This window comes from Squalius cephalus (assembly GCF_949319135.1).
Source record: "Squalius cephalus genome assembly, chromosome: 11".
Taxonomy (NCBI): Eukaryota; Metazoa; Chordata; class Actinopteri; order Cypriniformes; family Leuciscidae; genus Squalius; species Squalius cephalus.
The window spans coordinates 11,652,859-11,665,312 of NC_137132.1; the positions used below are offsets into that span (position 1 = coordinate 11,652,859).

General features: G+C 35.6%; 1 protein-coding gene across 1 annotated transcript; it reads right to left on the reverse strand.

Moving 5' to 3' along the window:
• Window positions 1-8,346: 8,346 nt before the first annotated feature.
• On the reverse strand, window positions 8,347-11,620 carry LOC307167758 (mRNA decay activator protein ZFP36L1). Its single transcript, XM_079887047.1, has 2 exons — window positions 11,448-11,620; window positions 8,347-10,505 (listed from the first exon to the last, which is right to left on the reverse strand). The coding sequence occupies exons 1-2, from the start codon at window positions 11,565-11,567 to the stop codon at window positions 9,360-9,362; spliced, it is 1,266 nt and encodes a 421-aa protein (XP_079743173.1). The 5' UTR covers window positions 11,568-11,620; the 3' UTR covers window positions 8,347-9,359.
• Between the last annotated feature and the right edge of the window lie 834 nt (window positions 11,621-12,454).

Consider the following 12,454-nt stretch of genomic DNA (forward strand, 5'->3'; position numbering starts at 1 on the left):
TCACACTACACTTCCTTTACTCTGTTTACTCTCGCTTTGTTTACGCAGACAGCCCCCTAGTCAAAACACAAAGCTCATTGCTAGGCAGCATGCTAGCGCTTGCACCACTCGCTTGCACAATTTCTCAGAAGAACCAGGTCAGTTCTTTTACAGGGTTTATTTTTTTGACTAACATGGTGTAATGTTTGATGAAGGCTTGCGCAAATGCTGAGTGAGATTTCCATTAAAAAAATAAATAATAATAATAATAAAAAGATTTTCTACTATGTTCATTTCATGTCAAAGAGGTAAAGCCTGAATAAGCAGATTTGTAGAAATATATATTTTATTCTACTTAATTTGTTAATGTAATTACATTTTATTTAAATAATTTAAATATATTTTAAATATATTAATATAAACATTATAAATAAATTTTCATTGGGCTGTATTATTATCTTAATTCAATAATCGAATATTTGATTTAAAAAAAATAGATGTAAATATTTATAAAAATAATTTAATATAAGTATTTATACATACATAAATTAATTTATAATTTATTTATTTAGTAATTTAATTTATCTTTATATCAGTGCTGTCAAATTAATTAATCTCAATTAATCGCATCTAACATAAAAGTTTGTAAATATTATATATATATATATATATATATATATATATATATATATATATATATATATACAAACCTTTATGTTAGATGCGATTAATTGAGATTAATCAATTTGACAGCACTAATAAATATAAATATATATATGCATTGGGAATATTTAAGTGAGGCACATGAGTGCAAAATAAAAAGAGTTACTATTTCATTTAATTGGTTGATGTAATAGGAATATACATTGCTACATTGTTAAATACTCATATTAAATATATTAACATAAACAGAATAAAAAAATGTATACAGTAATTGACTGTTTTTGTCAAGTGCAACATTAAATAAATACATAAACAAACATGTTATTTGAATAAATTTGTTGTTATAAAAAAATATGTACAGTCACTTGACTGCATTTGTCACGTGAAACATCAAATGAAAAATGTATTTATTTATTTATTTATTTATTTATTTGTACTAATGAAATGTCTATTGTGAATATATCCCAAAAGATATTACATATATGCATATAATATATAAAGAATATTAAATATCAATAGACAAACAAAACAGTTACAATATATTAAAACACCATTGTCTGACTGTCAAACTTAGTAGCCTACACAATTTCAACCGTTATTTTCTGTGAGGGAGTTTTCTGTTTCAGCAGCTAGAACAGGTTTGTGTGTTATGTTATGTTATGTTTTCACACAGTGGATCGGGAACAAGATTTTGCAATTTTCAAGTCAGTTTGTGAAGCCTTGGGCACTGGGACAAATCCACACATGCAGTGAAATGTGATTGGAAGCCTGGGCTGTGCTTAAAAACACAGACCTGTCCCCTCTCTCTCTCTCTCTCTCTCTCTCTCTCTCTCTCTCTCTTCTAAAGCGCTTTCGTCAGCAGGGGGGGTTGCTTCTGAAACACATGTGGGATGTGGAGCTGTGACAGGATCACAAAGAGTGCCATTCAGCCCAGAAAGGCTCTGAAAACAGCAGCTCTCCTCCATCTGTGGCCTTATTTCCTCTCCCTTCACTGCACCTCACACAAAACACAGAAAACCTCAAAGATTACACAACCACACTGTGTTTCTCAAGAGGAAAAGGCATCAAGATCCACATGTTTTGTTGAGGTCCCCAAATCCCCCACCCTGGGTCACTTTTCATGAGTTTTTTTCACACAGTGGTGTCCGGTGATTTTAAAGCATTAAAGGAACACATTCTGAGGTTTTGTAGTACGAGCATTTCAATATTTTCGATTATAGACTATTATATAACATAAAATTAACCTAACATGAAAAGTAAGTGGTTTAGTGATTTTGGCCTATAGGCCACATTAAAGGTCTTGACCTTCTCAACTTTATTCAGCAATGAAAATCATACAATAATGTCAACTATTAATGTAGTAATTTTAACAATTTATTTATTCATTCACTCAATCATTAACTAATTAATTCATTTGAATTTGTATATTTAGCTGGAAATTTAATGCAATAAAAAGGTCTGAAAATGTGCTAATTTACTGAAATTTAGCTTGAAAAGAAAATACAACAGCTCATATAATATTTAGTTTGTCCAACTCCAAAAGTGTCAACAATTAATTTTTGTAATATACATTTATGTATTTTATGTTTATTGACTACACATAACAGGGTCAAGCAATACTGGTGCAGTTTTTGAAAAATCATGGTAAGTTTTATGGTTACTGTCCTTTTACTACACCTATCACAGTAAAACTAAAGTTACTGTGGTAAAACATGGTAAGTGTTGAGATTATTGTGCTTTTACTATATAATACCACTGTCAAACTACACTGGTAGTTATACTGAGAGTGTATTGGGAAACAACAAAATCACACCAATAACTCTGAAACTTTGCTAACAGGGTTGAATATAAATCCAACAGATCATATGATATTATGTTGGCCTCCTGAGGATTTGTTGACCAGCCTTTTCTGAAGGCTAAGCACTTCCTCTGAATGACCATTTCCTGAAAATTATTTTTTAAGAGTTTCACATCCTACTTTGTGTTCATTTTCCCCTGCATTTTCTTCCAAATATTTGAATGCAGTGCATTTCTGACAGTGTTATTAGACGGATAATTTAGTCCGATCTGTGATTAAAGGAATCCTTGTGCAGAGGGAGAGAGGGTGTTCAAACTGACCTCCAAAGAACCTTGGAAACATCCTGTTCAGTCAGAGTTACTCAATCCGCTGTGTAGGGGGTTTTTTCTTTCTTTTTTTAAATTCGCCTCTGTTTTGTAAGTCCTCGAACATGTTCTTAAATTGTTGTCTTTTAAAGTAGCGTAATGAAAAAATGTTTTTCCCCTGGCTCTCAAACGACGGCAGCTGAAATAATTGGCGAGTTTCCAAAAACATCAGAAAGTGAAAAATGTCTGTCCCCCCTTGTTATTTATTTAACACCCTAATAAAACATTACGGAATATCCAAACTTGTTTATGGGAAAGAATAGTTTTGTGTGAATGATCCTTTCAGAAATCTCAATTGGAAATCACGCGATTTCCACATTCTCTCAATTTACTGATCCTATAGTATATATATATATATATATATGTACAGTTGTGGTCAGAATTATTGCCACCCCTGGTAAATATGATCAAAAATGGCTGTAAAAAATAAATCTGCATTGTTTATCCTTTTGATCCTTCATTCAAAAAATTAGCAAAAACTGCCTCTTCTAGAAATCTTATAATGGGCCGTGGTTGGATCTTCCATCAGGACAACGATCCAAAACAAACTTCAAAATCAACACAAAAATGTGTCACTGAGCACAAAATGAAGCTTCTGCCATGACCGTCCCAGTTCCCTTAATCTGAACCCTAGTGGAGTGAACTGAGGAGGAGAAGCAACAACATGAACTTGTCAATCTGAAGGATCTGGAGAGATTCTGTATGGAGGAATGACCTCTGATCTCTTGTCAGGTGTTCTCCAAACTCATCAGGCATTATAGAAGAAGACTCAGAGCTGTTATCTTGTCAAAAGGAGGTTTGAAAAAGTATTTAATAACAGGGTGCCAACAATTATGGCCAGCGTGTTTTGGAGAAAAGCATTTATTTCATAATGTGATTTACTCCCCACTTTTAATTCTTTTACTTCAATGAAAGGTTAGATTTTTGCGATTTTTTTTGAATGAAGGATCAAAAGGATAAACAATGCAGATTTATTTTTTACAGCCATTTTTTATCATATTTACCAGGGGTGCCAAAAATTCTGACCACCGCTGTAAAATAATACAGATGCTCCTCTGATCTTCTATAATCTATAGCTTTGAGCTTTGGAATGGTGTGTGTGTGTGTGTGTGTGTGTGTGTGTGTGTGTGTGTGTGTGTGTGTGTGTGTGTGTGTGTGTGTGTGTGTGTGTGTGTGTGTGTGTGTGTGTGTGTGTGTGTGTGTGTGTGTGTGTGTGCGTGCACTTCCTCTTTTATGATGCACTTGATCTGCTTAAAGTAGGAAATGAAGCAAGCAGCAAAGGGAAGCGAAACTGACCAATTGTGACATTAGTGAAAACTTTTTTTCTCTCTCTTTTGCTGTCGTAAGGTCCCGCCCACTGTCTAAATTTGTATACTGTTGCAGTTCAGACCTTCCTGGGGAAACTTATGAACATTATTAAACATCTAGTAAAAATATATTCAGGGGATATCAGCTGAGCTCTCTTTATCTAAAGACATCTAAAAGGCCTCATATGCACCTGATGATGGGGAATGCCTAAACATAAGTGATTACAGTCCAACCAATATTTATAATTACTTTTCTTTTAATGTGAACTTTTCTATTTCAATATGTTTGCTATTTCAGATGACTGACGGCTTCCTGTCTTGAAGAAGGTGATCTGGATTTCACCAAGTACAACATGTTCCTGGATCAACATCTTTGTTGATCCTGGAAAAACATTCCCATCAACCAATCAGATTTAGGGGACAAGTTTACAGTTTATGTCAAGTTTAGGCTTACAACCAGGGTTAGGTGCATCAGTGTTATCCACATTTATTGATAAGATTTTAGGGATAAGTTATGGGTAGGAGTAGGTTAGGGCTAGGGCTACATTTTCTGGCAGGAATGTTGTTCCAGGATCAACAAAATATGTTGATCCAGGAACATAACTTACTTGGCAAAATCATGATTAAACAGGAAGTACTGTTTCAGCCATAGAAGATGAAACATAATAGACTACACTACAGTATATGAACACTTTGTTACAAGCTATTTACTATGATATGATGAGCATTGAGCACTTTAACATTAGAGAATGAACAATGTTTGTATACATGGGTGCTTTTATATGACTATACTGACCTCTGGTGGTTATTTGGTTGTATATATCTGAAAAGTGGAAGTATTTCAAGTTTTCAAAGGTTCAACCATGCATTCTATTTTACTTTCTAGTGAAGCAGAAAAGAGGATGTAGCCTATAATAATAACATGACACCTTTCAATGAGAAAATGGTTGATGGAAATTATCAGTCGCTAACATTCTTCGTAACATCCTTTTTATCTAATCTTATTCTGGCGGCTACTGTGTAAAAGTTTGGGGTCAGTAACATTTTTTTTTTTTTTTTTTCAGCAAGGACACATTAAATTGATCAAAGCAATAAAGACATTTATGTTACAAAAGATTTATATTTCAAATAAATGCTGTTGAACTTTCTATTCATCATATAATCCTAATATATATATATATATATATATATATATATATATATATATATATATATATATATATATATATATATATATATATATTGAGCATTGAGCACTTTAATATTACAGAATGAACAATGTTTGTATACATGGGTGCTTATATGACTATACTGACTACATATATAACTATATATTATAGTTATATATTACTATTATATAGGATTATTTGATGAATAGAAAGTTCAACAGCATTTATTTGATGATATATATATATATATATATATATATATATATATATATATATATATATATATATATATATATATATATAGTGCAGCATTAAACTTTTTTCAACATTGATAATAAAAAAAATGTTTCCTGAGCACCAAATTAGCAAATTACAAATGATTACAAAGTAAATTTATGTTATTTAAAACATATTTTAAAAATACATCAAATAATTTCTGTATTTTTAATGATGTGCATTAGAGACTTCGTTCAAAACCTTCTGAACGAGAGTGTATACATAGTGTCATTTAGGACAGAAAGTGAAACCAATTTTTTGCTGTCTAATTCAAAATGTATTAAAAGCGATTTTATGGCTTTTAACCAATACATTTATCACTTCATCAAACTGCAAACATGGGGAAATAAATATACAAAAATAAAACTATTTTGCCAGATAAACTATAAAACTACAACATATAAAACATAACTTGTCCCAACCTTTTGGTTCTCTCTTTTAATGTTGCTGAATCTTGTTTAATGTATCCCAGTGTGGTTTTAGTGGTTTATAGAGTTTAGTGGTTTTGTGTCTTCTTATTTAACCAACTTAAAGAGATAGTTCAACCAAAAATGAACATTTTGTCATCATTTACTCACCCACAAGTTGTTACAAACCTGTATTTGTTTCATTCTTCTGTTGAACACGAAAGATATTTTAAAGAAGGTTGGTATCTGGACAGTTGACGGCACCCATTGACTTCCATAGTAGGAAAAAAAAAAATACTATGGAAGTCAAAGGGTGTCGTCAACTGTCTGGTTTATAATATCTTCTTTTTAGTTCAACAGAAGAAAGAAACTCATACAGGTTTGGAACGGCATGAGGGTGAGTAAATGATGACAAAATTTTCATTTTTGGGTAAACTTTCTCTTTAAAGGCCAAAAATGATAGGCCAATCATATTTTAAAAAAAAAAAAAAAAAAAAACATATAATTTAAAAGAGTTTTGAAGTAGTCCAACATATACTAGATATGCAATAAGGCTTTTTACTTAAAACCTTGTAGAGTCACATATATCATCCGAACATAAAACTATTTCAGTCAAATGATTCCTTTGCATAAGAATGTTTCATTCCAAAAACTTGCAAGTGTTTCTTTCCCTGCCCCATTGTCTTACAGTAGCCAGGTTGAGTTCCCCACCCCCAGCTCCCAGCGCACTCCTTTCCGCTCACGGATTCCATTCTACACAAGAGCCTGGAGAGCATATGTTTGAGCCACAGTCCCAGTGAATGTGGCCATCTGCTCAGGATTCCATATGATCCGGGCCCTGTGTGAGAATGCGCCTGGCTTTGTAAAAACTCACTAGGCGATGTGGGAGAATCTTCCCCACACACAATAGAGAACAGTAAGACAGTTTTAACCCTTTCCCTGGTTCGCCTCTCTCAAAGGACGCCTCCCCGAACCATTGTCCTCCCTGACAAGTGAATAGTGAACAGAATCAGTTTCTTGTTACTTAACTGTCAAAAGCTTTGGTGGGATTCAGTTTCAACTCTTCATAACACCATTAGGACCTTCCTTCACGCTGAAGCTAAATGGACAAAGTGGGAGAAATGAAGAAAAAGTAAACATGTAACTTCAAAGTAGAGCCACAGGTTATTCCGGGGAAAAAAAACAACAACTTTAAAACAATGATAAATACTGTTTTGCGGCAAACAACTCTATATTTGTCACCAGCAACTACTTGACTCACGGAGGGATAGGCAAATTGGGGGTAAACCAGATAAAACAAAGGGCTTCTCATTTCCATGCTAGATGTGATCTGCTCACACCTCCCCCAACCACAAGCCACAATAAATGAAGAATGAACAAACTCACAGCGCTGATAAGGAGATGCTAGCCTGCAGTCAAAGCGCAATTTAGCAAATCAAGTCATAACTCACATCCACGGATAAACTACAGTAGGCAACATTTGAAGTGGATCAAAACCTTTAATCAAAGTTATATGAATTTTGAACAATGTCTTGTCTTTGGACAACTTTGATGATCCATTTAAAATGTTGACTACTGTACTAACGCATGTTGCTTCTGAAAATCCTAAAATGCTAAATGTTAGAAACCAAAACCTAGAGGTCATTACGTTCTCTTTAGGTTTTATATGATTATAAAAAAAAAAAAAAAAAAAAAACATGATTGAAGTCAGACATTTTGGAGCTTATTCACTAAAGGGGTAGTTCACCTAAAAAAAAAGTACATTTGGTCGTTTACTCACCCTCATGTTGTTCCAAATCTCTCTGAGTTTCTGTCTTCTACTGAACAAAAGATATTTTGAAGAATGTTGGAAACCAGACAGTTGACAATAGCCATTGACTGCTATACTAGGACCAAAAAAAAAAAAAAAAAAAAAAAAGCCATAAACTGTCAACGAATACCATAAACTGTTTGGTTTTCAAAATATCTTCTGTGTTCAACAGAAGGAACTCACTCATACAGGTTTGGAACAACATGAGTGAGTAAATGACGAAGATTCTCATTTTTGAATGAACTATCCCTTTAAATTGTAATTTTTGTAGGCAGTCATTTGTTTGGGGGGGGGGGGGTGAAAAATCACTCAAATCAAAAAAAAAAAAAAAAATCACGTTATTCAAAGCCTGTATATCTTACCTCTGTGTAACAAGATTAGAATGAGAGATGTCTTTCACCCTGGTCTATTGTTTGGACCTCAAAAGCAAACAAAAGTTCTTCAAAATCTCATGTCCCAGAGAAGCAAATCATACGAGTTTGGAATTATACAAATAGTTTTGTTTACAAATCCCTTATTTTATTTTGTGTGAACCATCCATTGAAGTTGGTGAAAAGAAACACCTCAAGAGTCAATATTCATCAACAGGGTTTATTTTCAGTACAAAATAATAGGGGCAGCAGGGAGAAGAAATCAATATATTAAACTTAATACAAACGTCATCAAAAACATGTTTTCTATAAATACAATAAAATAAATATAAAAAAAAAAGGAAATTAAGTTACTTGAAACTCTCCATCATGTAACACAAAGCCAGCAGGTGCATTACAGACAATCAGATGCAAAACATGGACCAATCAGAACCAGCTATTAAAAAAAAAAAAAAAAAAAAGCCACTAAAGGCTCATACTGTAATAAATTGGTTTGCCTAAACTCACAATATCAACAGCTACAAAACCAAAAACTATGACACAGGCAACTCATTCCAAGTAAAGCTCCAACTGTGCACTTCCTGAGGATGGATCCTCGGAAACATAAGGCAAGTAGGTCTGGGAACGAACCAAATGCCAATCTAAAAAAAAAAAAAAAAAAGGGAGCCGGAAGAACTCAAAAATGATATTGCAGACTAACATCAATTAATAAAAATCAATTCTAACTTCGGAAACAGTTGGTTTATGATAGTACACAAACTGTGGAGTAACAACAAAACAAACAAAAAAAAAAAATAGTTTGGCCTCTAGTTAGAAAGAGTACAATGAATCTCTCAAATATTGAAAATGACCTTCAAGACCTGGTCATAACCTCTCTTTGGCTATTTCGGTACAACAGTTTCGTAAATAGCTGATTGCTAAATGCATCTTAAAAGTTAACCGCTGCATATGTTACTAAACATCTCGATGCAAGAACTTTGCAGGTTGTAGAGTTAAATCTTGTCCCCACTTGTCTTTTCAGTCATCAAAAATAAAACATGGCGAATCGCTCCACTTAAAAGCACATGAAACCCCACTTTAACGAATCGCTTCAACATTCAGTACCTTCAAACAGTGCGTTTCACTCAGAGCTTAACTAAAAATGTCAAGTATCAGCCATATAATACATCAGGTATACCACAGTATACAGTTCAGTCCCCGTGAGGAGTGACAGTCTACAGGAAGAAGCTTGTGCTAGAGTTTCCGTGTTCGTTGTAGACGGCGTCATCCGGAACTGAAAGCTGGCTGAAGATGGGAAGCCTGCGCCCGTTGGCTTCCGGCCCGAAGGAGGATTCGGACCCGCTCATGCTGCTGGATGAGCTGCAGCTGCCCCCCTCGTGGTCTGAGAGAGAGGTGTGGGATAGACTCCGGAGGCCTAGGGAAGCTCCACCGGTAGGACTCTGCCGTAAGCAGCCTTCGGGCTGGGAGGAAGCGAGCTGGGTGGGCGACAACGTGGGCGTCAGTCCCGAGTGAGAGTACCCGGAGTCAGGAGAGGGAAGAAACTGAGGGTGCAACTCTCGAGCCTGGTCCAGAAGGGTGTTGGGGTCTATATCGGGGAAGGCCAAGGAGAGAAGGTCGGACATGGCGCTTGACGGAGTCGAAACGGAAGGCGCGCGCAGGAACGAGGAAGGAACCAGAGGGGCTTCGAGAGGTTGGGGAGTTGTGGGAAACCCAGCGAAGCTGAAGCTCTGCTTGAGTAGGGGAGGCCGTTGGACAGTTGGGTTGGAGGTCTGGGGTCGGGATTGGGATTGTGCGTAATCATCTTCGGCGTTGTGAACGAAATGGCAGCGGATACCGTAGGGGCAGAAGCCAATCGAGTGGAAAGTGCGGCAGGGTTCGGTCTTATATTTCGGGTGACGGTTGAGGTCTCGCAGTTCGTCAGGGCCGTGCGCAAACTGACACTTGCTGCCATATTTACACAGACCCCTTTCGGCAAACGTGCGGCACAACTCGGTCTTGTAGCGTGATGAGGTGGATGTGATCGAAGATGTAGAGTTGGAGAGGGAAACAGCACCTGACGTGACTGAAGATTGCTTTAAATGGCTGGGTTCGGCAGAAGACCAACCCAGACTTCCAGTGTTGCCCTCCACCATGCTAACGGAGCGCTCCGACCAGAAGGGCATCTTGCCCCACTTTGGCTGAGATGATACTTTCTGGGTGCCCCAGTAATTTGTGTTCATGCTTCCACTCTCAATGCTGTCAATAGAAAGTCCTGAACCAGTGGAGGAAAGTGTGCAGGGACTGTCAGGGTTCCTATATCCCACAGCAGCTGCCTGTGCGGAGGTCTTCATCGGCTCTCGAAGATCAAGATTTAAAAGGTGCTGCGAGTAGAAGAACAAGAGGGTTATACATCTTTAAGCAGATGACAGTCAGAGTTTAATTTAAAACCGCAAATATTTTTGTTAACAGCACATGCAGTGAATGGAATCATGGGGAGTCAGATTCGTTGTTGTGCTTTCAAAAGAACCGATTAAAAAAACGAATCGTAGCATCATCGAGTGGTTTCTAACACTCCAACATACATACGCACGCACATTCTGTCGTAAATTATAATAAAATGTTTTTTTATCATCAATTTCATGCGCATCAATTCAGCGGTTACAACTAATATTAGGTTTTATCAACAGGTTCAACTGAGTCGACTCAAAACGATTCGCATGCGCATCGGAGACGACAATTCGCAAGGTTTCAATGAATGCATCAAGAAGAAAACTGCGATTTCAAGTCTGAAAGCATAGTTTTCGCTCTATTCACACACGCTTTTAAATTAAGATTCAGGTAAACGCGAACCAAGAAGAAAAAAAAAAACTTTTCAGCGGCAAGTTTTTTTTTTTCTCTCCAGCTCCGCCAATCAAGTTGTTTACGTTTGAAAAATAAAAATAAAAATCAAATATTTTTACACTAACTCTCAACAATTCGACAAGCATTTGGCGCTTTCATCTCGTTATGTTCTAGATTCATACATGCAAAACCAGCACAACATGATTATAATGTCTTATTGGAATAAAACGGCGCTGACTCGTGGCCCACGTTCCCTCCCTGGCAGAGAAGTTGCTAGCAACTTAGATGTCATTAAATTGCTTCGATCTGTTATCTTGAACCTTACTGAAACCGTTTGCATTAGGTTTTATACGTTTCCTGCAGAATGCATTCAGATGCATGGAAAACAACCCGCACTATAAACGTGATTCAAGCCTATTAGCTACGTGATGTTTCCCACAACAATCACACTGTCGTTATTAGTTCATAAACGCCAGATCTACCTTGCACAGGACATCATCCAGGTCAATAAACTGATTGAGCGCGTAGGATGGCATAGTCCTGACGAAGACTTTATTTGATGATTCCTCCGTGATCCCACGCAACTCCCTCGTAGTTTTCATGAACTTCACGCGTTCGTCTCAGCACGTGTTTTTAAGGCTGTTGTACGGCGACCACACCTCCGCGTTTTCTTTGCTCCGCCCATTACACACGGAACTCTACAAAGCCCGCGGATGAGTTGTTTGTGTTTTTTGTGTGATACTTATAGGTGTTGTTGTTAGTAGCAGGCTAACAAGTAAACCAGCTATTGGGGCAAATTGTCACAAAAACTGTCCTTGTGTAAACCCAAGCTGACATTGTTAATTAAATATTATTAATATAATATTAAATATACCATTATATTTACATTTGTTAATGTTATTGAATACACATAATGTTGTTGAAAGAACCATCAGATGCTCATAAAGGTTGCATTTATTTGATCAAAATATACAAAAACAGTAATATTGTGAAATATTATGATTTAAAATAGCCTCAGTGTTTTCTATTTTATAGGCCTGTATTTTAAATTGTAATTTATTCCTGTGAGGGTAAAGCTGAATATTAGAATGATTACAGAAGGATCATGTGACATTGATCATGTGAAATTCAGATTTACCATCACAGGAATAAATTACAATTGATGATTTTGTGCTCAAGAAACATTGGATTTGACATGCTGATTCGGTGCTCAAGAAAAAATATTTATACAGTATAGCCTATATATAATATATATGTCTACATGTATATATTTTATTTTTTTCTTGAGTGCTCAATATGTATAGGCCTATATAGATATATGATGTATATAAATATATATCTATATCTATATACATACATATTGGGCACAATATTAAATCATGGGGATATATCATATATATATATATATATATATATATATATATATATATATATATATATATATATATATATATATGTGAACTCTCTCTCTCTCTCTCTCTCTCTCTCT